We start from the raw sequence: 25,987 nt of genomic DNA, 5'->3' as shown, positions 1-25,987 counted from the left end.
GGGAGGAAGTGGCGCAGCCAAAAGTGAGTGTAGTCTTTTGAAGAGACTCAGGGCTATTGATGGACTTTCGAATTTAGAAAAACTACCCTACCCAGCTCACGCCAGCCCCTGTCAATCATCTGACTTTTCAATAAACTTTTAAATTTTTCTGGATTATCTCCCACAAACCTGAACATGATTGCCATAATACAGAACACAGTTAGTTTCTCTACCTTTCTGTGAACGTCTAGCAAAAAACGGCGTTGCAATCTGATGAACATTTTTGGAGAAATTTACATTATAAAAAACGAACTGTACTTGTGAATCACGCCTGATACTAAATCCAGATTGAATTCTGCCATTGGAAAGGGGAGATTTGGCCCGATCCATAGATGTGCGACTTGGCCATAATAAGGTAATTTATAGGCCTGATATTCTATAATCATATTTCAAATTGCATGTGTCTGGATGGCAGAATTCAGTACTGTTTCTACAAAACCTTCTGTTTAACACTTTGAGTGCCAACGGCGAGATTAGTCGTGCTAACTCGCCATGCGTTGAGTGCCAACGAGTTTTCTCGTTTTTTAATCGTTATTTCTTTTATTAGTGATATCCATTCATTTTTCATCCATCCAGCCTGACGTTATCATTGTAAATGGGTCTGAGCTCGAAAAGGGCAAATACCGCCGCCTATCGTCTCCCGGATGGTAATGCACTTCAGGTTAGATTTTTTTTTCACTTCCATTCCAAGATGGCCGCTCGAGGAAGTGTGTTGTGAGGAACCTTGAGACAATCTCTTCAAAATCTTGCTAATCCTCTCTGTTTTATCAACCAAAACTTCACCAGAGGTTTTTAGATGTTTATTTTTAAATAGATCAAGTTGAATCTGTGAAATCTAGATTGAGACCAGACTCAGCTTTAACCAAACCAAGCCCAGCAGTGGTCCTGCTTCCACCAGGCCAGACCCAGGCTGCAGCAGTGGTTCTTAATCCACCAGGCCAGGCCCATGCTTCAGTAGAGGCCCTACTTCCACCAAGCCCAGGCCTCAGCAGAGGATCTAATTCCACCAGGCGAGGCACAGGCTTCAGCAGAGGCCCTACTTCCACCAGGACCAGGTTTCAGCAGAGGCCCTACTTCCACCAGGACCAGGCTTCAGCAGAGGCCTTATTTCCACCAGACCAGGCTTCACAGAGGCCCAGCTACCACCATCAGGCCAGGCCCAGGTTTCACCACCAGCCCAGCTACCACCATCAGGCCAGGCCCAGGTTTCACCACCAGCCCAGCTACCACCATCAGGCCAGGCCCAGGCTTCACCATCAGACCAGGCCTCGGCCTCACCAGCCCAGCTACCACCATCAGGCCAGGCCCAGGCTTCACCATCAGGCCAGGCCTAGGCCCCACCAGCCCAGCTACCACCATCAGGCCAGGCCAGGCCCAGGCTTTACCATCAGGCCAGGCCCAAGCATCGCCATCAGGCCAGTTGTAACTGTTTAACTGTCTAGAGGGGCATTGACAATCTGATAAAATGTCACCCAAGAAAAATGAAGATGACCTTATTTCTCTCTGTTGTTCGTGAGCTTTTGGACCAACAAAAGTCCTACTATAAAGACCTTATCACGCAACAAGATAACAGTTTCAAGGGCTTTGTGCAAATGATCAATGACTCAAGCAATAAGCGTATTGATGATCTGTCTAGAGAAATACAGGAGGTTAAAAGGAGCCTTGAATATTCTCAGAGAGAAGTGGATGAATTGAAGGCCACTCTTAATTCTGAGACCACTGGTGCTATTAAACACCTTCAATCCAACTCTGAGGCTTTTCAAGCTGAAAACAAACGCTGGCTGGACAAAGTTGAGTATCTAGAAAACCAGTCCAGGAGAAACAACATTGTCATTGACGGCATCCCAGAATCCCCTGACAAAAATTGGTCAGACTCTGAAAAGAAATTCAGAGAAATCTTAAGTGAAAAAATGAAAATGGATCAAAAGCATATAGAAGTAGAACGAGCACACCGTATTGGAAGGCCATCGGCTGATGGCGATGGCAAGAGGCCACGATCTATGTTAGTGAAGTTATTCAGGTATAAAGATAGACAGGCAATTCTCTCAAAAGCTAACAATCTAAAAGGCACCAACATTTATATGAATGAAGACTTCTCGGATGCTGTGCGCCAAAAACGTAAAGAACTTCTACCTCAGATGAGAGCCGCAAGGGGAGAATGGGCCTATCTGAAATATGATAGACTCATCGTGCAACCCAGGAGAGAACAGCAAAACAGCTCTAATAAGTAGAAGTAATAAACTGTCGCCCAAGGCTTTCTAAACCATGTATCCACTCACTCATAATATCTCATGTCTAAACAAGCCCAGTGTGCACACGCTGAAAGGGGAATGATCTCATGTTGTAATCCTCCTACTGATAATACTCAATCTAATGTAACAATCAAAAATGTTTGTCATTCATTGCAACTCCAAAATGATGACAGGGACTATAATAATTCATTTAATCCTGACTTATTTTTGTCAAAAAGAAATTTATCTACAAAGGTTGACTCTCATGATATTGTTCATGATTCATCTTCATGTGATTATTTTTCTGAAAATCATTTTAACTCCTTTATTTCAGCCTTCAATATGACCAACATCTTTTCTACTTGACATCTAAATATAAGAAGTCTTCCCAAAAACTATGACAATTTCTACCATTATCTCTCATCACTGAACCATGTATTCTCAATTATAGCACTAACTGAAACATGGCTTACAGAGGAAATTACCTCGCTATTTGAAATCACCGACTATACAGCCACACATAGGTGTAGAGAAGGCAGAGGTGGTGGAGTTTCTCTCTATGTTCAAAATGGTCTGGAATTTAAACAGAGATCTGACCTTGAAGTGATGTTTCATGACTGCAACACATGTGAATTCATTTTTCTAGACGTTCAATCTATTGCTCCGAATGAGAATAAAAGAATGATTGTAGGTTGTATATATCGTCCTCCTAATACAGACATCAACAAGTTCAAAGTAGGTCTATTAGATATCTTGGAACAAATTGATAAGGAGAGTAAAATGTGTTATTTACTAGGTGATTTTAATATCGACCTTCTAAATGAGGAAATAAAACACCACATAGATGACCTCTCAAACATACTGTCTTCCAATTACTTTTATCCTTTAATTAGCAAGCCTACAAGAATAACTCGTACATCTTCTACACTAATAGATAATATTTTTACAAATGCATTCCCTCATGTTGTAAAATCCGGCATTCTTTATACTGATATTTCCGATCATATGCCTGTTTTTCAACTTTCTATTCTCCATGATAAGTCTATTATGTCTAAACCAAAGAGGTCTTCATTTAGAAGGTTCAATGATATAAATATTATCATCTTCAGAGAAATGTTGGCAGAATTGTCCTGGGAAACAGTCTACGAGGCGCAAAATGCAAATATAGCTTATAATAATTTTTATACCAAATTCTATTTAGTTTTTGTCCAATGTTTTCCTCTTATAACTAAAAGTAACAAAAACGTTGCAAACTTGAACAAACCATGGTTCACCATTGAACTTAGAAAATCTGCTCTAAAGAAAAATAAATTATATAAAAAATATTTACAAAGTCCTACTCCATTAAAGTATGCTTCATATAAGACATACAGGAATAAACATAATCATCTTCGTAGAAATGCCAAACGGGATTATTATAGTGACCAATTTATTAGCTCTTCAAACAATATTAAATCGACATGGGACACCCTGAAAACATTACTCAATATGAGACACTCCTCTTCTCCATCCACAACTGAATTTCAGGATGGTACGGATAAGATAACAGAGCCCTCCCAAATTGCGAATAGTTTTAACAACTTCTTTGTGAATGTGGGACCATGTCTTGCATAACATATAGGCAATGCTCATGGTTCTCCAACTGATTTTATAAGTAAAGAGTATGCTTATCTAAATGCTTTTGAGCCTGTAAAGACCTCAGAAGTACTTGATATTATTATGAGCCTAAAAAACTCTTCTCCTGGTCATGATGAAATTCCAGCCTCTTTGATCAAAAAGGTTGCATCTTCAATTATTGATCCTTTATCATTCATTTTGTCCATGTCCCTTGAATCAGGCACTATCCCTCAAGCCTTCAAAGTTGCCAAGGTTATACCACTGTTTAAAGCTGATGACCCCTCTGTATTCTCAAACTATCGTCCTATATCGATACTACCTTGTTTTTCAAAAATTCTTGAAAAGCTGGTATATAGTAGAATCATGAAACATCTAGATGATAACAATATCTTGTTCGAACATCAGTATGGCTTTAGAAAAAAATACTCTACATATATGGCTCTTTTGCACCTTAGAGAAAAAATTACAGCTGCACTGGAGAAAAATGAATATACTTTAGGCATTTTCTTAGATTTATCAAAGGCTTTCGACACAGTGAATCACGAAATTTTACTATCAAAAATGTCATGTTATGGTCTTAAAAAACAGGTTATACAATGGGTTGAGAATTACTTAAACAACAGAGAGCAATTTGTAGTTTTCAATGGTAAACGATCACAGCTGGCAGTACTAAAATGTGGTGTTCCACAAGGGTCCATTCTAGGACCCTTGTTGTTTTTGATTTATGTGAATGATCTTGCGAATGCTTCCAGTTTATTGTCACCTATATTATTTGCTGATGACACAAATCTCTTCGTCACTGACAAGAATTTTGATTCCCTTATTCATAAAGCAAATTCTGGACTCATCCATTTTTCCTATTGGTTTCAGTTAAACAAGCTATCACTTAATGTCAAAAAATCTAACTTCATTATTTTTAGAAATAAGAACAAAAACATTCAGGACGGAACCAAGATTTGTATCAATAACAATGAACTTGCACAAGTTTCATCAGTGAAATTCTTAGGTGTCAATATCGATGAGAAACTTTGCTTTAAGAATCATTGTGAAATTGTTTGCAAGAAGGTTTCAAAATCGTTGGGCATTATAAAAAGGGTTAAAAAACAATTAAAAAAGAGCACATTACTAACTTTGTATTACAGTTTAACTGCAATATAATATATAATTTGGGCCAGCACTTACCCATCTTACTTACAAACAATCCATAGAGCTCAGAAATCCTTTGTAAGAATTGCAACCAACTCTTCTTATTTAGCCCTAACCAAACCATTATTTAAACAACTGCAACTACTCACAATTTATGAGGTCAACAAGTATCAAACAGGGATTCTTATGTACAAAGTAATTGGTCTTCCTTTATCTTTGCCTAATTTTTCTTTCAAACTTATTTTGAGTTTAATTCTCATTATCATGCACAGCTCACAAGAAGAAATAAAGACTTACGCATTCCTTTCTGTAGGACCTCTGTTGCCAAATTCTCATTTGTTTATCAAGGTGCAGTGATGTGGAATGATATACAAAATCTAATTGAAACATGTTCCACTTTAAATATATTTAAAAGTAAGCTTAAAAAAGAACTACAGATCTTGTAGTCTATAGTATCCATGTGTATTTGTGTAAAGTCTTTTAAATATTTTTTCCCAACATTATAATAGTTGTATAATGCTGTATTGTATGTGAGAGGGATATGCGCATGTGTTTGTGCATAATGGGGGGGGGGGGGGGGGTAATTTTTTTTTGTGTGTAGCTACCCTATATAGGTTTAAGAGGGGAGGTCGCTTATAAGCCCTTGGGTTTTTTTACCTTTCCTGCACATTTTAACTGTTCTTCTATTTACTTATTTTATCTCAGAATGTATGTTTGTAAGTGCGAATAACAATAAACAAATAAACAAATGTGCATCAGAAAAAAAGTCCGTTCCGGGGTTTTCCCATCTCTGGCAAGCAGTATCGTGTTACCAGATTGACTGAGGACCCTCAGAGCAGCGTCGATTATGTGTTTCGGACTATAACGTTGGATCAATAAACGCGATCAATATTTGGAATGGCGATCAGGAATTGGATAAATCTTTTTGCAGAACATCTGATGTGAGGTAAGGACTCTATTTTACCAGTATTGGGTTAATCAGATGTTTTTTTCATAGCGATCACAACGTGTCTGTGTGTGTGTGTGCGACGTTAGCGCTGACCAGGTCATGGATAATAGATTTTTCAGCCCGCTTCTCTAGCGTGCATAAGTACACATATACTATCGATAATCTAGCGTTTATTTGAAAACGATTCATAAATCAGCCAAAAAATTTGTGTATTCCACTAAAGCGCTATTATCGCGGAATTTCTCTGAAATTACTAGAACTCTCCGAAACTATACTCGTATTCAAAACGGTATAAAACTGAAATGTACCAATGAAAAAACAATCCGTTTCGTACATGTTGACTGCAAGCAAGTCATTGATAAGCGAGGGGTGTTTTAGACCCATAGCCATAATTTAAGATATAGTTTAAGCGTTCGCAAATATCCCCGACCTCCCATTGACTAAAGCGCTGGCACGGAAGGGGTTATCTGGGCATATGGGCGTGGCTCTCAATGTGTTAATCATCTTCCCTTTATTCTTTTGCTTAGATTTTTCAGGTCTGGTCAATTTTAGCATGGTGTTATTCACAGTCAAAGATTAAAAAAAATATATAATTGAATTGATATTCTCCTTTGGTTCTTTACAATTTACTCAAGCCTAGTAACAGACACAATATTTCTGACACTGGGAGTACATTCCCTGAGATCTAAGCAAATTAATAAAGGGAAGATTATTAAACAGAAGGTTTTGTAGATACAGTACTGAATTCTGCCATCCGGACCCATGCAATTTGAAATATTATTATAGAATATAGAATATCAGGCCTATAAATGGCCTTATTATAGCCAAGTCACACATCTATGGATTGGGCCAAATGTAGGTATACACGCTGAACACCACTGTGTTGATGGCATTGTTGTTGTTGTTGTCGTCCACAGCAGACACGCCCCGGTGCGGAAGGAAGGAGTAGGGATATAATTTGCATCGAGGCTAATTTTCTGCGCGTCTGATGCGGACTCCATAGCAAACCGCAGGGAGATTGACTCACAAGAGTACGTTCAATAAACCCTGTGCTCGGTGCGTTTTCTCCAGGGCCGGCAGCTTGTGCCGCTCCGCTCCGCCCGCCCGCCCGCCCGCCCCCGCTCCTGCCTCCTGGGGTTATTATTGTCCTGACATCAGGCACATTTGTCCTAATAGATTTTCTGTATTTCTATCTAGCTAAGCACTTCCTATTGATGAAACGCATCACTGACTGAACTCTCTGCTCTTCTCGTCCTCCAGTCTCCAAGGAAGCCGGCGCAGGGGGCATCGATGAGGAGGACTTCATTAAAGCCTTCACTGATGTCCCCGCTGTACAGGTAAACTACATGCACACACACACACACACACGTGTTTATCTATACTTGTGTATCCGCGTTCCTAGCCAGACATACGTGAACACAAAGATCTGTTGGCAAGGAGAGAGACGGGAGAGAGACCCCCACTGTGCTGTTGTGAAGAGATGCCAGGGTGAGCAGAGAGCCTGGGGTCTTCTCTCTTCAGCCAGAGTGAGCAGAGAGCCTGGGGTCTTCTTCAGCCAGGGTGAGCAGAGAGCCTGGGGTCCTCTCTCTTCAGCCAGGGTGAGCAGAGAGCCTGAGGTCCTCTCTCTTCAGCCAGGGTGAGCAGAGAGCCTGGGGTCTTCTCTCTTCAGCCAGGGTGAGCAGAGAGCCTGGGGTCCTCTCTTCAGCCAGGGTGAGCAGAGAGCCTGGGGTCTTCTCTCTTCAGCCAGGGTGAGCAGAGAGCCTGGGGTCTTCTCTCTTCAGCCAGGGTGAGCAGAGAGCCTGGGGTCCTCTCTCTTCAGCCAGGGTGAGCAGAGAGCCTGGGGTCTTCTCTCTTCAGCCAGGGTGAGCAGAGAGCCTGGGGTCCTCTCTCTTCAGCCAGGGTGAGCAGAGCCTGGGGTCTTCTCTCTTCAGCCAGGGTGAGCAGAGAGCCTGGAGTCTTCTCTCTTCAGCCAGGGTGAGCAGAGAGCCTGGGGTCCTCTCTCTTCAGCCAGGGTGAGCAGAGAGCCTGGGGTCTTCTCTCTTCAGCCAGGGTGAGCAGAGAGCCTGGGGTCCTCTCTCTTCAGCCAGGGTGAGCAGAGAGCCTGGGGTCCTCTCTCTTCAGCCAGGGTGAGCAGAGAGCCTGGGGTCTTCTCTCTTCAGCCAGGGTGAGCAGAGAGCCTGAGGTCCTCTCTCTTCAGCCAGGGTGAGCAGAGAGCCTGGGGTCTTCTCTCTTCAGCCAGGGTGAGCAGAGAGCCTGGGGTCCTCTCTCTTCAGCCAGGGTGAGCAGAGAGCCTGGGGTCCTCTCTCTTCAGCCAGGGTGAGCAGAGAGCCTGGGGTCTTCTCTCTTCAGCCAGGGTGAGCAGAGAGCCTGGGGTCTTCTCTCTTCAGCCAGGGTGAGCAGAGAGCCTGGGGTCTTCTCTCTTCAGCCAGGGTGAGCAGAGAGCCTGGGGTCTTCTCTCTTCAGCCAGGGTGAGCAGAGAGCCTGGGGTCTTCTCTCTTCAGCCAGGGTGAGCAGAGAGCCTGGGGTCTTCTCTCTTCAGCCAGGGTGAGCAGAGAGCCTGGGGTCTTCTCTCTTCAGATGGGGGTCGGCTGGTTGGCAGGCAAAGAAGAATGATGATCCAAAGAAATCATTACAAACATCTCTGGGGCTCCGAACGTGGAAACACAGCCTCCCTTTATTGCATCGAAGTCAACTAATAACTAACTAATATGGCAGCGAAGTGAATAAGGCGAATTACAGCAGTATGCCCACACACACACACACACACACACGCACACAGCTGAATTAATATCAGGATTACAGATGGTATCTAGGCCAGACTGTCTGAGACCGCCTTCACCTTACATGACCTTCTCTCCTCCTCTTCTCTTATTCTTTCTCTCCCTCTCCATATCCCTCCCATTTTCTCCCTCCTTATTCTCCCCCCCTCCTACCTCTATCTCTCTCTGTATCTTTCCATTCCTCTTTCACCCTCCTCACCTCCCTTTTTTGTGTCCCTCTCTCTACCTCCATCTCCCTGCCAACCCCCTCTCTCTCTCTCCCACTCCCTCCTTTCACTTCCTCTTTCCCTTCTCCATTTTCTCCTTCCATCTCTCTATCCCCACCCTCTCTCCCTCTCTCTCTCTCCTTCCCATCTCTCTAACCCCACCTCTCTCTCTCTCCTTCCCATCTCTATCCCCACCCTCTCTATCTCTCTCTATCCCCACCCTCTCTCTCTATCTCTCTCTATCCCCACCCTCTCTATCTCTCTCTATCCCCACCCTCTCTCTCTATCTTTCTCTCTATCCCCACCCTCTCTCTCTCTCTCTTTCTCTCTCTCTCTCATCTCTCTGTAGATCTACTCGGCCCGGGATCTGGAAGACAACCTGAATAAGATCCGTGAGATTTGTTCAGACGACAAGCATGACTGGGACAAGAGAGCTAGCGCTGTCAGTATCACACACACACGCATGCACACGCACGCACACATAGACATACACACACATACACACACAGACACACACATAGACATACACACACAGACGCACACATAGACATACACATACACACACACACATACACACAGACACATACATACAGACACACACACACACACACTGATAGGAAGTGTCAGTAGCACAGTACCATGACTATCTGTAGTAAGGCTAAATATGTGAGGCCCTGTTTACACATATATCAATATTGTATTTTTGTACCACATACTAAACAACCACAACTAAGGGCCAAACTTTTTTTAACCCGAGTTAAAAGGTTCAGTGCACGGGTTCAGTCGGTGAGACTCGAGACTCTGCTCTCTGATTGGCTCTGTCCCACGTCCGTCACCCTGAAGGGTTCAGTCGGTGAGACTCTGCTCTCTGATTGGCTCTGTCCCACGTCCGTCACCCTGAAGGGTTCAGTCGGTGAGACTCTGCTCTCTGATTGGCTCTGTCCCACGTCCGTCACCCTGAAGGGTTCAGTCGGTGAGACTCTGCTCTCTGATTGGCTCTGTCCCACGTCCGTCACCCTGAAGGGTTCAGTCGGTGAGACTCTGCTCTCTGATTGGCTCTGTCCCACGTCCGTCACCCTGAAGGGTTCAGTCGGTGAGACTCTGCTCTCTGATTGGCTCTGTCCCCCGTCCGTCACCCTGAAGGGTTCAGTCGGTGAGACTCTGCTCTCTGATTGGCTCTGTCCCACGTCCGTCACCCTGAAGGGTTCAGTCGGTGAGACTCTGCTCTCTGATTGGCTCTGTCCCACGTCCGTCACCCTGAAGGGTTCAGTCGGTGAGACTCTGCTCTCTGATTGGCTCTGTCCCACGTCCGTCACCCTGAAGGGTTCAGTCGGTGAGACTCTGCTCTCTGATTGGCTCTGTCCCACGTCCGTCCCCCTGAAGGGTTCAGTCGGTGAGACTCTGCTCTCTGATTGGCTCTGTCCCCCGTCCGTCACCCTGTGCAGATGAAGAAGATCCGCTCGCTGCTGGTTGCCGGGGCGGCCGACTACGAGTGCTTCTACCCGCACCTGCGCCTCCTGGACGGGGCCTTCAAGCTGTCCGCCCAGGACCTGCGCTCCCAGGTGGTCCGCGAGGTCTGCGTCACCGTGGCGTGAGTGTTCCTCCTCTGCTGCACTTATTACACACGCCGTCCACGCAGTTTTCAAAACTAGTTTGAGTCAACTTTTTTGGAGTGTATTGTTGTCATGTGATGTGATGTTTGGTTTGTTTAAGTTTTGGTTTTATTATGTATTTCCCCCAAATCTCAATGAGAAATCCTATGAAGTGAAGTGGTCAGTGCTTATATCTGTCTGTCTGTCTGTCTGTCTGTCTGTCTGTCTGTCTGTCTGTCTGTCTGTCTGTCTGTCTGTCTGTCTGTCTGTCTGTCTGTCTGTCTGTCTGTCTGTCACTGTGTGCGTGTGTTACTGTGTGTGTGTGTGTGTGTGTTACTGTGTGTGTGTGTGTTACTGTGTCTGTGTGTGTTACTGTGTCTGTGTGTGTTACCGTGTGTGTTTGTTTGTTACTGTGTGTGTGTGTCACTGTGTGTCACTTTGTGTAGCCACCTGTCGTCAGTGCTGGGGAACAAGTTTGATCACGGAGCTGAAGCCATCCTCCCGGTCCTCTTCAACCTCATCCCCAACTGTGCCAAAGTCATGGCCACCTCTGGTGTCTCCGCCATCCGCTTCATCATACGGGTGAGAACCACTCACACACACACAACCACACACACGCGCACACACACACACACACACACACACCAATAGTAATAATAGTGGTGATAGTAATAGTAGTGGTGATAGTAATAGTAGTGGTGATAGTAATAGTAGTGGTGATAGTAATAGTAGTGGTGATAGTAATAGTAGTGGTGATAGTAATAGTAGTAATAGTAGTGGTGATAGTAATAGTAGTGGTGATAGTAATAGTAGTATTAAAAACCTACCTGTTCAAAAAGGCCTTTGACTGTTAGCTTTTTATTTTAATTTTCTTGTGCTGTTGTTTTTAAATTGTCTGTTTATACTATGTTTTTAATTAACTATGTTCTATTTTTATCTTATTTTTATTCTGTATTTTATTTTATTTGTTTTACTAATAACTTTTTTTTTAAACTGTTTTAACCCTGTAGTGTAGCACTTTGGGATCCCAGCGAACAAAAAGTGCATTACAAATTCAATCTATTATTATTATTATTATTATTATTATTATTATTATTATTATTATTATTATTATTAGTAATAGTAGTGGTGATAGTAATAGTAGTGGTGACAGTAATAGTAGTGGTGATAGTAATAGTAGTGGTGATAGTAATAGTAGTGGTGACAGTAATAGTAGTGGTGATAGTATTGGTAGTGGTGACAGTAATAGTAGTGGTGATAGTAATAGTAGTGGTGACAGTAATAGTAGTGGTGACAGTAATAGTAGTGGTGACAGTAATAGTAGTGGTGATAGTAATAGTAGTGGTGATGGTAATAGTAGTGGTGATGGTAATAGTAGTGGTGATAGTAATAGTAGTGGTGATAGTAATAGTAGTGGTGGTAGTGATAGTGGTGATAGTAATAGTAGTGGTGATAGTAGTAATAGTAGTGGTGATAGTAATAGTAGTGGTGATAGTAATAGTAGTGGTGATAGTAATAGTAGTAATAGTAGTGGTGATAGTAATAGTAGTGGTAGTAGTGATAGTAGTGGTGGTAGTGATAGTAGTAGTGGTGGTAGTGATAGTAGTAGTGATAGTGGTGGTGATAGTAGTGGTGGTGGTGGTAGTGATAGTAGTGGTAGTGGTGGATATAGTGATAGTGGTGGTAGTGATAGTAGTGGTGGTGGTGGTAGTGATAGTAGTGGTGTATATAGTGATAGTGGTGGTAGTGATAGTAGTGGTGGATATAGTTATAGTAGTGGTGGTGGTGGTGATAGTAGTGGTGGTGATAGTAGTGGTGGTGGTAGTGATAGTAGTAGTGGTGGTAGTGATAGTAGTGGTGGTGATAGTGATAGTAGTGGTGGTGGTGGTAGTGATAGTAGTGGTGGTGATAGTGGTGGTGGTGGTGATAGTAGTGGTGGTGATAGTGATAGTAGTGGTGGATATAGTGATAGTAGTGGTGGTGGTGGTGGTGATAGTAGTGGTGGTGATAGTGATAGTAGTGGTGGATATAGCGATAGTAGTAGTGGTGGTGGTGGTGATAGTAGTGGTGGTGATAGTGATAGTAGTGGTGCATATAGCGATAGTAGTGGTGGTGATAGTAGTGGTGGTAGTGATAGTAGTGGTAGTGGTAGTAGTGGTGGTAGTGATAGTAGTGGTGGTGGTAGTGGTAGTAGTGGTGGTAGTGATAGTAGTGGTGGTGATAGTGGTAGTAGTGGTGGTAGTGATAGTAGTGGTGGTGGTGGTGATAGTGGTGGTGGTGATAGTAGTCGTGGTAGTGATAGTAGTGGTGGTGGTAGTGATAGTGGTAGTAGTGGTGGTGGTGATAGTAGTGGTGGTGGTAGTGATAGTGGTAGTAGTGGTGGTAGTGATAGTAGTAGTGGTGGTAGTGATAGTAGTAGTGGTGGTAGTGATAGTAGTGGTGGTGGTGGTGATAGTAGTGGTGGTGGTAGTGATAGTAGTAGTGGTGGTGGTGGTGATAGTAGTGGTGGTGGTGATAGTAGTGGTGGTGGTAGTGATAGTAGTAGTGGTGGTGGTGGTGATAGTGGTGGTGGTGATAGTAGTGGTGGTGGTGGTGATAGTAGTGGTGGTGGTAGTGATAGTAGTAGTGGTGGTGGTGATAGTAGTGGTGGTGGTGGTGATAGTAGTGGTGGTGGTGATAGTAGTGGTGGTGGTGGTGATAGTAGTGGTGGTGGTAGTGATAGTAGTGGTGGTGGTGGTGATAGTAGTGGTGGTGGTGGTGATAGTAGTAGTGGTGGTAGTGATAGTAGTAGTGGTGGTGGTGGTGATAGTAGTGGTGGTGGTGGTGATAGTAGTGGTGGTGGTGGTGATAGTAGTAGTGGTGGTAGTGATAGTAGTGGTGGTAGTGGTGATAGTGGTAGTAGTGGTGGTGGTGGTGGTGATAGTAGTGGTGGTGGTGGTGATAGTAGTGGTGGTGGTGGTGATAGTAGTGGTGGTGGTGGTGATAGTAGTGGTGGTGGTGGTGATAGTAGTGGTGGTGGTGGTGGTGATAGTAGTAGTGGTGGTAGTGATAGTAGTGGTGGTAGTGGTGATAGTGGTAGTAGTGGTGGTGGTGGTGATAGTAGTGGTGGTGGTGGTGATAGTAGTGGTGGTGGTGGTGATAGTAGTGGTGGTGGTGGTGATAGTGATAGTAGTGGTGGTGAAATCTCTCTCTCTCTCTCTCCAGCACACCCATGTTCCCAGGCTCATCCCTCTCATCACCAGTCACTGTACCTCTAAGTCTGTGGCCGTCAGAAGGTGAGTCAGAGACGTGATGGTGATGATGATGATGATGATGATGATGGAAGTGATGATGATGATGATGGAAGTGATGGTGATGATGATGATGATGATGATGATGATGGAAGTGATGATGATGATGGAAGTGATGGTGATGATGATGATGGAAGTGATGATGATGATGGTGATGGTGGTGATGGTGATGATGGTGATGATGATGGTGATGATGATGGTGATGGTGATGATGGTGATGATGATGGTGATGGTGATGATGATGATGATGATGATGGAAGTGATGATGATGGTGATCATGATGATGGAAGTGGTGGTGGTGATAATGATGATGATGATGGTGATGATGGTGATGATGATGATGATGATGTTGATGGTGATGATGATGATGATGATGATGATGTTGATGTTGATGGTGATGGAAGTGGTGATGATGGTGAGTTTCTCTTTATTAGGCGCTGTTATTACTTTTTGGACCTGCTGTTACAAGAGTGGCAGACTCGCTCCTTGGAAAGGTGAATTTATTTTATTTATTAATTTATTTATTTTTCTAGCTAATGGTTCGGAATTCCTAGTATTCCATTATTCAAACCTTTTAGTCGCCCTCATTTTCAATGTCGTCAAGACTTTACAGACATTTCAATGCACACATTTCTACAATATAACCAGTGATGCCACAGATTACTTGTAAAAGTAATCCGATTACTGATTACTGATTACTCCTTTAAAAAGTAATCCAAGTTACTTTACTGATTACTTGATTATCAGAGTAACTTGGTTACTTTGAAAGTAACTAGGTTACCGTCGTCGTTCCCCCAACAGTTTTTTTTAAACGCTTTATTGAAAGTGCATAAATTGTTTTTAACTTGTTTCTCTGCACATAACATAAATTGTTAAACTAGTGCTTCAGCTTCTGTACCATCAAGTATGGTAAAGCAACAGTCTATGATGCTCACAGCATTAGAGCAGCCAGCCAGTGGTTGTACAAAACCAGTGTATCTATTCACATCTAACAAATGCAGGCTGAACTATTCAATTATATCAACTGTAACTATTAAATTGTTTTTATAAATGTCTCTCTATAAACATACAATCAGTCTCTCTTTAACATGTAAATTACTGTAAATCTGGCAAATAAGAGCTTTTGCTCTGCCACCATCAAATATACATTAATCAATAGGGAAAGAAACAATCTCTCTCTTTTGCTGTTTGGCTGGCCTCCGAGTCCTCCTGTACCTGAATGAATGAATGAATGAATGAAAACTTTATTTAACAGATTGCAGAATGGGTACAATACAGTACGGCTCAATACATACAATTGTTAAGGGGATGCAGACCTGAGAAAGACGTTTGTCTTGTTTCCATCAGGGTCCCCCTAAACTTCGTTTAGACAAGCGTTTTGGGGTGGAATTCTCAGACGAACATAACAACGGAGCCCTGCTGTCACACGATTGGCGCATATGTCACATGACGTGCTGTGAAGACCCGCCCTACTCTGCCTCTGATTCGCAGACTGTGGATGGGAATGTGATTAGGCCAAAGCAGAGTCACTCACAGACAGAGAGTCCAGTCACGCCGCGGGACACATTCTTGTGTAACCCTTTCACTGCCACACCACGTCACTCCATAATAATAATAAGAAAAACAGCTCAAAATGTATTTTTGACTGTCGAAAACGAAATAAAATACTGCATTCCGCCTGCATTATGAATTTATGATGAGATAGTAACGAAATAGTAACGCACAGCCACTTGGACAAGTAACTGCAATCAGATTACTGGCTTTTAAAGATTAACGCGTTAGATTACTATTTTCGGGGAAAAGTAATCAGATTACAATAACGCGTTACTTAGTAACGCGTTACCGGCATCACTGAATATAACAATAATAAATATGAATAACTATCTATATAGTATAAAATGAACATAGGCATAAAATCAGCACACAATTGACAGAATAAAAAACAATGCATAAATTGCAGACATAAGAATAGGTATAAAAGACAATAAAAGTAGTGCAATGTAAATATGCAGACATAAGCATAGGCATAAAACAAGTACAATAGTACAATGTCGCTCAATTAGTACAATTACGTCGTCATCGCATACGTCTTAGTAGACGATCAACGGGTGATGGTAAATGGTGCATTTATATAACAGCGTTCCTCGCATTTTACCCATCCACTATGATAGTTTCATAGTGATATCTATTTAAAATATTTATTGTGCCTATATTAGGGGGGACTGTCTCCCTAAACCCCTAACTGCTCCTGATGAGCAGGTTGGCACCTTGCATGGTCGCCTCCGCTGTCGCTGTGTGAATGTGTGGGTCAATGTGAGGCACACATTGTAAAGCACTTTGGATAAAAGCTGCTATATAAATGCAGCCATTTACCATTTGCAGGATTCTGAGGAAAACCTCCACTTGGAAGGGGTTCAAACTCCCCACCTCTTTGTTGTTTCAAACCACGGTGCTGGTAAATGGTTGGCGGAAAAGGGCTGTTCATGTTCTTATCCTTCTTTCATACTCTCCCTTTTCTCCCCCCCCCCCCCCCTCCCCCCTCCCTCCCAGGCACACAGCGGTTCTGGTGGACAGCATAAAGAAGGGAATCCGAGACGCAGACTCAGAAGTCAGAGTGGAGGCCCGCAAGTAAGACACGCGCACGCACGCACGCACGCACGCACGCACGCACACACACACACACACACACACACACACACACACACACACACACACACACACACACATACAGTACACGTCTGTAAATCACATTATGTGAAAGAGAAGTAGTGTTTAATATCTACCCCTTCCTGCTTTACCCTCTCTCAAACAAACCCACTCTACCTCTCCCTCCATCTTCCCTTGTTCCCCTCCTTCCTTCCTTCCTTCCTTCCTTCCTTCTCCCTCCTCCTTACATCTCCTCCCTCCGTCCCTCCTTCTCTCTCCTTCCCCCCACTCTCACTCCCTATCCCTCCTTCCCTCCCCTCCTCTCCTCTCCTTCCCTCTCCTCTCCCTCGCTCCTCTCCTCTCCCTCCTTCCCTCTCCTCTCCCTCCCCCTCTCCTCTCCCTCCTTCCCTCTCCTCTCTCTCCTCTCCCTCCTTCTCTCTCTTCTCCCTCCTTCCCTCCCCTCTCCCTCCTTCTCTCTCCCCTCTCTCATTCCCTCCCCTCTCCCTCCTTCTCTCCCCTCTCCCTCCTTCTCTCCCCTCTCCCTCCATCTCTCTCATTTCCCTTCCCCCCTCTCCTCTCACTCCCTCTCCCTCCTTCTGTCTCCTCTCCCACCTTCTCTCCTCTCCTTCCCTCCCCTCTCACTCCCTATCCCTCCTTCTCTCCTCCTTCCTCTCTCTCCTCTCACTCCTTCCCTCCCCTCTCATTCCCTCTCCCTCCTTCCCTCCCCTCCTCCCCCCTCCTCTCTCCCCCCTCTTCTCTCTCCCCTCTCACTCCTTCTCCCACCTTCTCTCCCTCCTTCCCTCCCCTCTCACTCCCTCACTCATTCTCTCCTCCTTCCCTCTCCCTCCTCCCCCACGTCCTCTCTCTCCCCTCTCACTCCTTCTCCCACCTTCTCTCCCTCCTTCCCTCCCCTCTCACTCCCTCACTCATTCTCTCCTCCTTCCCTCTTCATCCTCCCCCACGTCCTCTCTCTCCCCTCTCACTCCCTCTCCCACCTTCTCTCTCCTCTCCCTCCCCCTCCCTACTCTCTCCTCTTCCTGCTCTTCTCTCCTCTCCCTCCTTCCCTCCCCTCTCACCCCTTCCTCTCTCCTCTCACTCCCTCCTTCCTTTCTCCCTACATTAACCTCTCCCCCCGCCTGCCTCCTCCCTCCTCCAGGGCGTACTGGGGCCTGAGGGGTCCCTTCCCAGGGGAGGCGGACTCCCTGTACAACTCTCTGGAGTCGTCGTACCAACACCTCCTGCAGTCCAGTCTGAAGAGCTCCGGCAGCGTGGCCTCCCTCCCCCAGAGCGACCGCTCCTCCTCCTCCTCCCAGGAGAGCCTCAAGTAGGTCCTCTAACCCTAACCCTCCCCCAGAGCGACCTCTAACCTCTAACCGATATTCGATACCATTTTCGATACCACAGGGAAAAAGGTTCAATCTTAAAATGTAAAAAAATAAATATATATATATATATATATATAAATATATATATATTTTTATAAATGTTGCTTTTGTTGCTGGTTGATTCTCCTCAGCTTCTCTCTGGTACTATAAGAGAAGATAAATATAACACTTTTAAAACCCTTTGTTTATCTTTAGAACACACATTTAAAAATAACTAAATGATATAATGTAATATTAGTCATATTCCAACTTAACTGAATGCACACATGTGTGTGTGTGGACTACTATACTATTACAGGTATTGAAATGAACAATGCAACTTCCTTATACAAAAAAAATAAAAAATGTTTCTTCTTGTTATGAATAATTATCGATATTGCGGGAAATGAGTATTGAAACCGTTTTTAAATATTCAGAATCGATATGTATAGAAAAATCGATATTTTTGACAACACTCCTCCCCCCTGGTAGAGGTGCAGGCTAGACTCCTCCCCCCTGGTGGAGGCGCAGGCTAGACTCCTCCCCCCTCCCCCCTGGTGGAGGTGCAGGCTAGACTCCTCCCCCCTCCCCCCTGGTGGAGGTGCAGGCTAGACCCCTCCCCCCTGGTGGAGGCGCAGGCTAGACTCCTCCCCCCTCCCCCCTGGTGGAGGTGCAGGCTAGACTCCTCCCCCCTGGTGGAGGCGCAGGCTAGACTCCTCCCCCCTGGTGGAGGTGCAGGCTAGAATCCTCCCCCCTGGTGGAGGCGCAGGCTAGACTCCTCCCCCCTGGTGGAGGTGCAGGCTAGACTCCTCCCCCCTGGTGGAGGTGCAGGCTAGACTCCTCCCCCCTGGTGGAGGCGCAGGCTAGACTCCTCCCCCCTGGTGGAGGTGCAGGCTAGACTCCTCCCCCCTGGTAGAGGCGCAGGCTAGACTCCTCCCCCCTGGTGGAGGTGCAGGCTAGAATCCTCCCCCCTGGTGGAGGCGCAGGCTAGACTCCTCCCCCCTGGTGCAGGTGCAGGCTAGACTCCTCCCCCCTGGTGGAGGTGCAGGCTAGACTCCTCCCCCCTGGTGGAGGCGCAGGCTAGACTCCTCCCCCCTGGTGGAGGTGCAGGCTAGACTCCTCCCCCCTGGTAGAGGCGCAGGCTAGACTCCTCCCCCCTGGTAGAGGCGCAGGCTAGACTCCTCCCCCCTGTTAGAGGTGCAGGCTAGACTCCTCCCCCCTGGTAGAGGCGCAGGCTAGACTCCTCCCCCCCTCCCCCCTGGTGGAGGCGCAGGCTAGACTCCTCCCCCCTGGTGGAGGTGCAGGCTAGACTCCTCCCCCCTGGTAGAGGTGCAGGCTAGACTCCTCCCCCCTGGTAGAGGCGCAGGCTAGACTCCTCCCCCCTGGTGAAGGCGCAGGCTAGACTCCTCCCCCCTGGTCTAAAATAAAAAAGGTCTACATTAAACATAAATGACACAGCGGTCACAGTTTCAAAGGGAGTTTATTTACTTTGTGACACAATAGCCAAACAAATGCACTAGCCATCAATATCTTATGCCAAATGATTAGGGCCTATTTCAAAAAACGTCTTTAAAAATAAATAAGTAAATATCAATTAACACGTCCGGTATCAAGTACACATTACAGTTCTACTTTATAAAATGCTAATTGTAAATATGTTTGGCAATGTTAATTAATAGGAGAAGGTCCACATTACAGTTCTACTTTTGTTTTGATGTGAAAAGTGATGCTGCATAAGATGACTGCACTTAGCACTGACTGAGAAAGTACATATTACAGTTCTACTTTGACGTTTTAATGTTGGACCAAAGCATTGCATGTAATTAGAATACAGGCTAATAAAAGTCATTTAGTTTAAAGTACAATCTTGGCTGTCTTTTTCTCTCAACGCTTCAATAGGTAGATCTTGCCTTCACCAAAAAAAAAGTGATCTTGGGCTTAAAAAGGTTGGTGACCACTGATCTACAGTAACATCCCAACAGGCCACCTTGTTTATGCTTTGATTCAGTTTTAAATAGACAATAATAAAAAGAGTAAGATAAAATAGACAGAGTAAAATAGTGCAATAAAATTGTAGAATAGAATAGATTAAAATATATATATATATTTTACAGTGCAATAAAATAGTTCTGGATTACTGTTCAATAGTTCAAAGTCGTCTTTACCTTCTGTTTGGTATCCAGTGCACAGTTTAAAACTTGACAGTCTTCCCTCCTGTTTTATACCCACTTTGACCCTTCAAACCTCCCTCTCAGGGCAAACCTCCCTCTCAGGGCGCAGTTCCCTCTCTCAGGGTGCAGTTCTATGCCTGGGTCCTACACAGTTTTAAAGCCTGACAGTCTCTTGTTTGATACATTACCCACACCGTTTAATACCTGACAGTTTTGAACCTGTAATAAAAAGCAATAGACAGAGTAAAATAATACAGTGCTACAGTACAATCAACAGCGGGGTGTATTAGAAGGCTATGGTGAAGAGGTACGTTTTTAGATTATTTTTGAAAATATTAAGAGATCTACAGTAGCTTCCCTAATGTCCATAGGTAGTGTGTTCCATAACTTTGGTGCATAGTTTGCAAAGGATGCATCCCCGATTTTCCTTAGACTGTGGCTTGGAACCTTCAATAGACCAGTAGTAAATGATCGCAATGTTCTAGGAGCCACATAGTTGACTAGAGAATCTGCAATGTACTGTAGCTTGGTCCTGTTCCATTTAGTGCTTTGTATATAAGGAGGAGTACCTTGAAATCAATTCTAAATGTTACCGGAAGCCAGTGTAGGTTAGCTAATACAGGACTGATGTGGTCTCTCCTTTTGGTTCTAGTTAGTAGCCTAGCTGCCGAGTTTTGAATGAGTTGGAGTCGTTCTGTGGTTTTTTTTTGGGAGGCCAGTGAGAAGTGCATTACAGTAGTCAAGTCGGCTTGAGATAAAGGCATGGATCAGTTTTTCAGCATCTTTTTGATTTATAGACGGCCGTACCTTAGCTATGTTTCTAAGGTGGAAATATGATGTTTTTGTCACCTTGTTGATGTGTGATTTAAAGCTTAGGTCGGAGTCTATTATAACACCAAGACTTGTAACTTCGGGTTTGATCCAAGGAGTAAGTTGCCCCATATTGCTCTGTAACATTTCTCTTTTTGTTATAGGACCGACTAGTAGGTTTTCAGTTTTGCCCTCATTTAATTTTAGGAAGTTGTTCGTCATCCATTTGTTTATTGCTAAGAGACAGGCGGAAATGGAGTTTATAGCTGTGTGATCATTTGGTTCAGTGGAGATGTACCATTGTGTGTCATCTGCATAACTATGGAAACATACATTGTGCTTTCTAATGATGTCTCCGAGTGGCAGCATGTATAGTGAGAATAATAATGGACCAAGGCAGCTCCCCTGTGGAACTCCGAAGTAGGTGTCATGTTTCTCAGAAGAATGATCTCCAAGCCTGACGTAATATTTTCTCCCTTTGATATATGTTCTGAACAAACTAACTTTTCTAGACGATTTATTAGGATATCATGGTCGATCGTGTCAAACGCTGCGGTTAGATCTAATATGACGAGAATTGAGACTTTGTTTGCATCAGAGTTTATTCTGAGTTCACTAATTATTTTTGTAAGAGCAGTTTCAGTGCTATGGTGTGTTCTGAAGCCTGATTGAAATTCCTCCATGATGTTGTTTTCTTTGAGAAAGGAGTTTATTTGTATTGAGACAATTTTTTCAAGTATCTTGCTGATGAATGGGAGGTTGGATATTGGCCTATAGTTGGTTAGTACATTACTGTCTAGTATAGATGGGTTTTATTTCATAGAGTAATCAAAGCTAATAAAGATGGTTTGGAGGCGGTGGTGTAGAGAGCGAGGCACGATGTTGTTGTTGTTTACCTGCTTTATCTGTCTTCCCTCAGTCGCCCTCTGACCTCTAAATGGTCAGCTACCCCGGGGAGAGGTGAGTCATACATGCACGCACGCACGCACGCACACACACACACACACACACACACACATTTTGTTTTTAATCTCAGCACACACTCTCTAATAAACACACACATTTGGATAATCACACACACACTGTAGTTAGGTAATCTCACTAGCTCATTCTCTCTCTCTCTCTCACACACACACACACACACACACACACACACACACACACACACACACACACACACACACACACACACTGTAGTTGGGTAATCTCACTAGCTCATTCTCTCTCACACACACACACTCTAACTAGCTCATTCTCTCTCACCAGGGCTGTCCCCGACTAAGGATTTGGATAGTCGACTGATTGGCCAAAATTTGCCGTTAGTCGACTATTAGTAAAAAAAATGTATATATATATATTTTTTTTTACATTTTATCATTCTTTCCAAAAGAAACGAGGTCTAGAAGCGTGGCTAACGCTAATGGCACGCATACCAGAGGCTAACTACCTACGAAAACAGGCACAGAGGCACTGAAAGAGGATTTCACCCATCTAATGAACACACTAGACTAGACAAATATCAAGATGTATCCATCAGTGGACCAATTGCATGCTTTTACAGAGGACAAGAAGCCTTCAGTCGACTCCTTGAGACATTAAGCACCCCCACAGCCCAAATGGAATGATATATATATATATATTTTTTATATATATATCATTCCATTTGGGCTGTGGGGGTGCTTAATGTCTCAAGGAGTCGACTGAAGGCTTCTTGTCCTCTGTAAAAGCATGCAATTGGTCCACTGATGGATACATCTTGATATTTGTCTAGTCTAGTGTGTTCATTAGATGGGTGAAATCCTCTTTCAGTGCCTCTGTGCCTGTTTTCTTAGGCAGTTAAGTTAGCCTTGCTGGTATGCGTGCCATTAGCGTTAGCCACGCTTCTAGACCTCGTTTCTTTTGGAAAGAATGATAAAATGTAAAAAAATATATATATATATACTTTTTTTTTTTTGTATTCGACTAAGAGGTTGGCAGTCGACTACGACTCCTTTCGACCGATTAGTCAACTAATCGACTAATAGGGGTCAGCCCTATCTCTCACACACAGTCTCTCTCTCACAGTATCTCCCCCCCTCTCTCTCTCACACAGTGCCATTCTGCCACATATATATTCATCCTCCTCCATCAGAGTCATGACATCAGCCTGTGTCTAGTCGTTATGTACGATAAACCTTCAGCACACACACACGCGCGCGTGCGCGGCCGTGGGTGCATTTTGTGTCCAGTAGTGTCATGTCTCTGTATGGTGGTGATGTCATGTCATATGTATCAGTTGTGTTTGCATGTGATGTATGTATCCCCCCCATACCCCCCCCTCCTCCTCCTCCTCCCCATCAGTCTCTGCGGGTTCGAGGCCCGGGCCCTCGGCAGCCTCCCTGCAGCGTTCCCGTAGCGACGTGGACGTGAACGCGGCAGCGGTCGCTAAGCAACGACACGTCGGCCAAACCGGCACGGCGGGGAGAATGAACCCCGGCTCCTACTCCTCACTGGGTAAGGGGCCATGTCCGTCAAAGCCCGACGGCCAATCGGGCGGTTATGCACTTAGCGGTCGACCTGTGATCAGCACGTTGTCGGGAGGCGGGACTCTGATCTATTGACCTCCTTTCAGATCGACATGGAGGCACAGATCAGGGATGGTTTGGGGGTTCAATTCTCTTTCAATTCAGTGGAGTGGAGGTTCTGATATCCAGTCTACAAAATGGAATTTTTGTATAAATACTTATTTTGAATTGTAAGTGAATTGACCCCCAACACATGTGTCCATAGAGCAGACAGGAAGACTTCAGGGTGGGTTAGAGGGTCAGGATGTGCTCCGCCCACACACACTCTGAACCAATCAAAGCCCTGCAATCTGGTAGGACGGATCTGCACACAAACAGACACAGTTCCCAGCTCTCACTGCGCTTGGATTGGCCTGTTCTCTCCTCTCCTCTCCTCTCCTCTCCTCTCCTCTCCTCTTCTCTCTCTTCTCTTCTCTTCTCTTCTCTTCTCTTCTCTTCTCTTCTCTTCTCTTCTCTTCTCTTCTCTTCTCTTCTCTTCTCTTCTCTTCTCTTCTCTTCTCTTCTCTTCTCTTCTCTTCTCTTCTCTTCTCTTCTCTTCTCTTCTCTTCTCTTCTCTTCTCTTCTCTCCTCTCCTCTTCTCTCCTCTTCTCTTCTCTCCTCTTCTCTCCTCTAACCAATTCTCTGTCTTCCCCTCTACACTTCAATGTGGGCTATCGTTCTCCTCTCCTTCCCTTCCACATGTCCTAGCTCTCGCAGTGCTTGGATTGGGTTATAATCTTTCCTTTCCCCTCCTCCCTTTCGCTTTCTTCTCCTATCTCTCAACTCCTCATCTCTCCTCTCTCCCCTAACCAATCTCACTCTCCTCTCCCCTAACCAATCCCCTCCTCCTCTCCTCTCTCCCCTAACCAATCCCCCTCCACCTCTCCTCACTCCCCTAACCAATCCCCCCCTTCTCCTCTCCTCTCTCCCCTAACCAATCCCCTCCTCCTCCTCTCTCTCCCCTAACCAATCCCCCCTCCTCCTCTCCTCTCTCCCCTAACCAATCCCCTCCTCCTCTCCTCTCTCCCCTAACCAATCCCCTCCTCTCCTCTCTCCCCTAACCAATCCCCTCCTCCTCCTCTCTCTCCCCTAACCAATCCCCCCTCCTCCTCTCCTCTCTCCCCTAACCAATCCCCCCTCCTCCTCGTCCTCTCTCCCCTAACCAATCCCCCCCTTCTTCTCTCCTCTCTCCCCTAACCAATCCCCCCTCCTCCTCTCCTCTCTCCCCTAACCAATCCCCTCCTCCTCCTCTCCTCTCTCCCCTAACCAATCCCCTCCTCCTCCTCTCCTCTCTCCCATAACCAATCCCCTCCTCCTCCTCTCCTCTCTCCCCTAACCAATCCCCTCCTCCTCTCCTCTCTCCCTAACCAATCCCCCCTCCTCCTCTCCTCTCTCCCCTAACCAATCCCCCCATCCTCCTGTCCTCTCTCCCCTAACCAATCCCCCCTCCTCCTCTCCTCTCTCCCCTAACCAATCCCCTCCTCCTCCTCTCTCTCCCCTAACCAATCCCCTCCTCCTCCTCTCCTCTCTCCCCTAACCAATCCCCTCCTCCTTCTCTCCCCTCTCCCCTAACAATCCCCCCCTCCTCTCTCTCTCCCCTAACCAATCCCCTCCTCCTCTCCTCTCTCCCCTAACCAATCCCCCCTCCTCCTCTCCTCTCTCCCCTAACCAATCCCCCCATCCTCCTGTCCTCTCCCCTAACCAATCCCCCCCCTCCTCTCCTCTCTCCCCTAACCAATCCCCTCCTCCTCTCCTCTCTCCCCTAACCAATCCCCCTCCTCCTCTCCTCTCTCCCCTAACCAATCCCCCATCCTCCTGTCCTCTCTCCCCTAACCAATCCCCCCTCCTCCTCTCCTCACTCCCCTAACCAATCCCCTCCTCCTCCTCTCTCTCCCCTAACCAATCCCCTCCTCCTCCTCTCCTCTCTCCCCTAACCAATCCCCTCCTCCTCCTCTCTCTCCCCTAACCAATCCCCTCCTCCTCCTCTCCTCCTCCCCTAACCAATCTCTCCTCTCTCCCCTAACCAATCCCACCCTCCTCCTCTCCTCACTCCCCTAACCAATCCCCTCCTCCTCCTCTCTCTCCCCTAACCAATCCCCTCCTCCTCTCCTCCATCCCCTAACCAATCCCCCCTCCTCCTCTCCTCTCTCCCCTAACCAATCCCCCCATCCTCCTGTCCTCTCTCCCCTAACAAATCCCCTCCCCCTCCTCCTCTCCTCTCTCCCCTAACCAATCCCCTCCTCCTCCTCTCCTCTCTCCCCCTAACCAATCCCCTCCTCCTCCTCTCTCTCCCCTAACCAATCCCCTCCTCCTCCTCTCCTCCATCCCCTAACCAATCCCCTCCTCCTCCTCTCCTCTCTCCCCCTAACCAATCCCCCCCTCCTCCTCTCCTCTCTCCCCTAACCAACCCCCCCCCCCTCCTCCTCCTTCCTCTCCTCTCTCCCTAACCAATCCCCTCCTCCTCTCCTCTCTCCCCTAACCAATCCCCCTCCCCTCCTCCCCCTCTCCTCTCTCCCCTAACCAATCCCCCTCCCCTCCCCCTCTCCTCTCTCCCCTAACCAATCCCCTCCCCCTCTCCCTCTCTCCCCTAACCAATCCCCCCC

The 25,987-nt window shown here is 45.6% G+C and overlaps 1 protein-coding gene across 8 annotated transcripts in view; it reads left to right on the top strand.

Annotated features, from left to right (window-relative positions):
- clasp2 (cytoplasmic linker associated protein 2) overlaps positions 1-25,987 on the top strand; it is a 199,473-nt gene that overhangs the window by 24,737 nt on the left and 148,749 nt on the right. For all 8 annotated transcript variants that reach the window (XM_084313566.1, XM_084313565.1, XM_084313564.1 and 5 more), the window contains exons 3-12: positions 7,243-7,319; positions 9,318-9,410; positions 10,414-10,559; positions 11,007-11,142; positions 13,765-13,835; positions 14,285-14,344; positions 16,401-16,478; positions 17,653-17,820; positions 21,761-21,801; positions 23,182-23,334. In XM_084313566.1, coding sequence (XP_084169692.1) covers positions 7,243-7,319; positions 9,318-9,410; positions 10,414-10,559; positions 11,007-11,142; positions 13,765-13,835; positions 14,285-14,344; positions 16,401-16,478; positions 17,653-17,820; positions 21,761-21,801; positions 23,182-23,334 — 1,023 coding nt within the window. The remainder of the gene's footprint in view (positions 1-7,242; positions 7,320-9,317; positions 9,411-10,413; positions 10,560-11,006; positions 11,143-13,764; positions 13,836-14,284; positions 14,345-16,400; positions 16,479-17,652; positions 17,821-21,760; positions 21,802-23,181; positions 23,335-25,987) is intronic.

This window comes from Notolepis coatsorum (genome assembly GCF_963971535.1).
Source record: "Notolepis coatsorum genome assembly, chromosome: 4".
In the NCBI taxonomy this organism is placed as follows: Eukaryota; Metazoa; Chordata; class Actinopteri; order Aulopiformes; family Paralepididae; genus Notolepis; species Notolepis coatsorum.
This window is presented reverse-complemented; position numbering and strand designations above follow the sequence as displayed.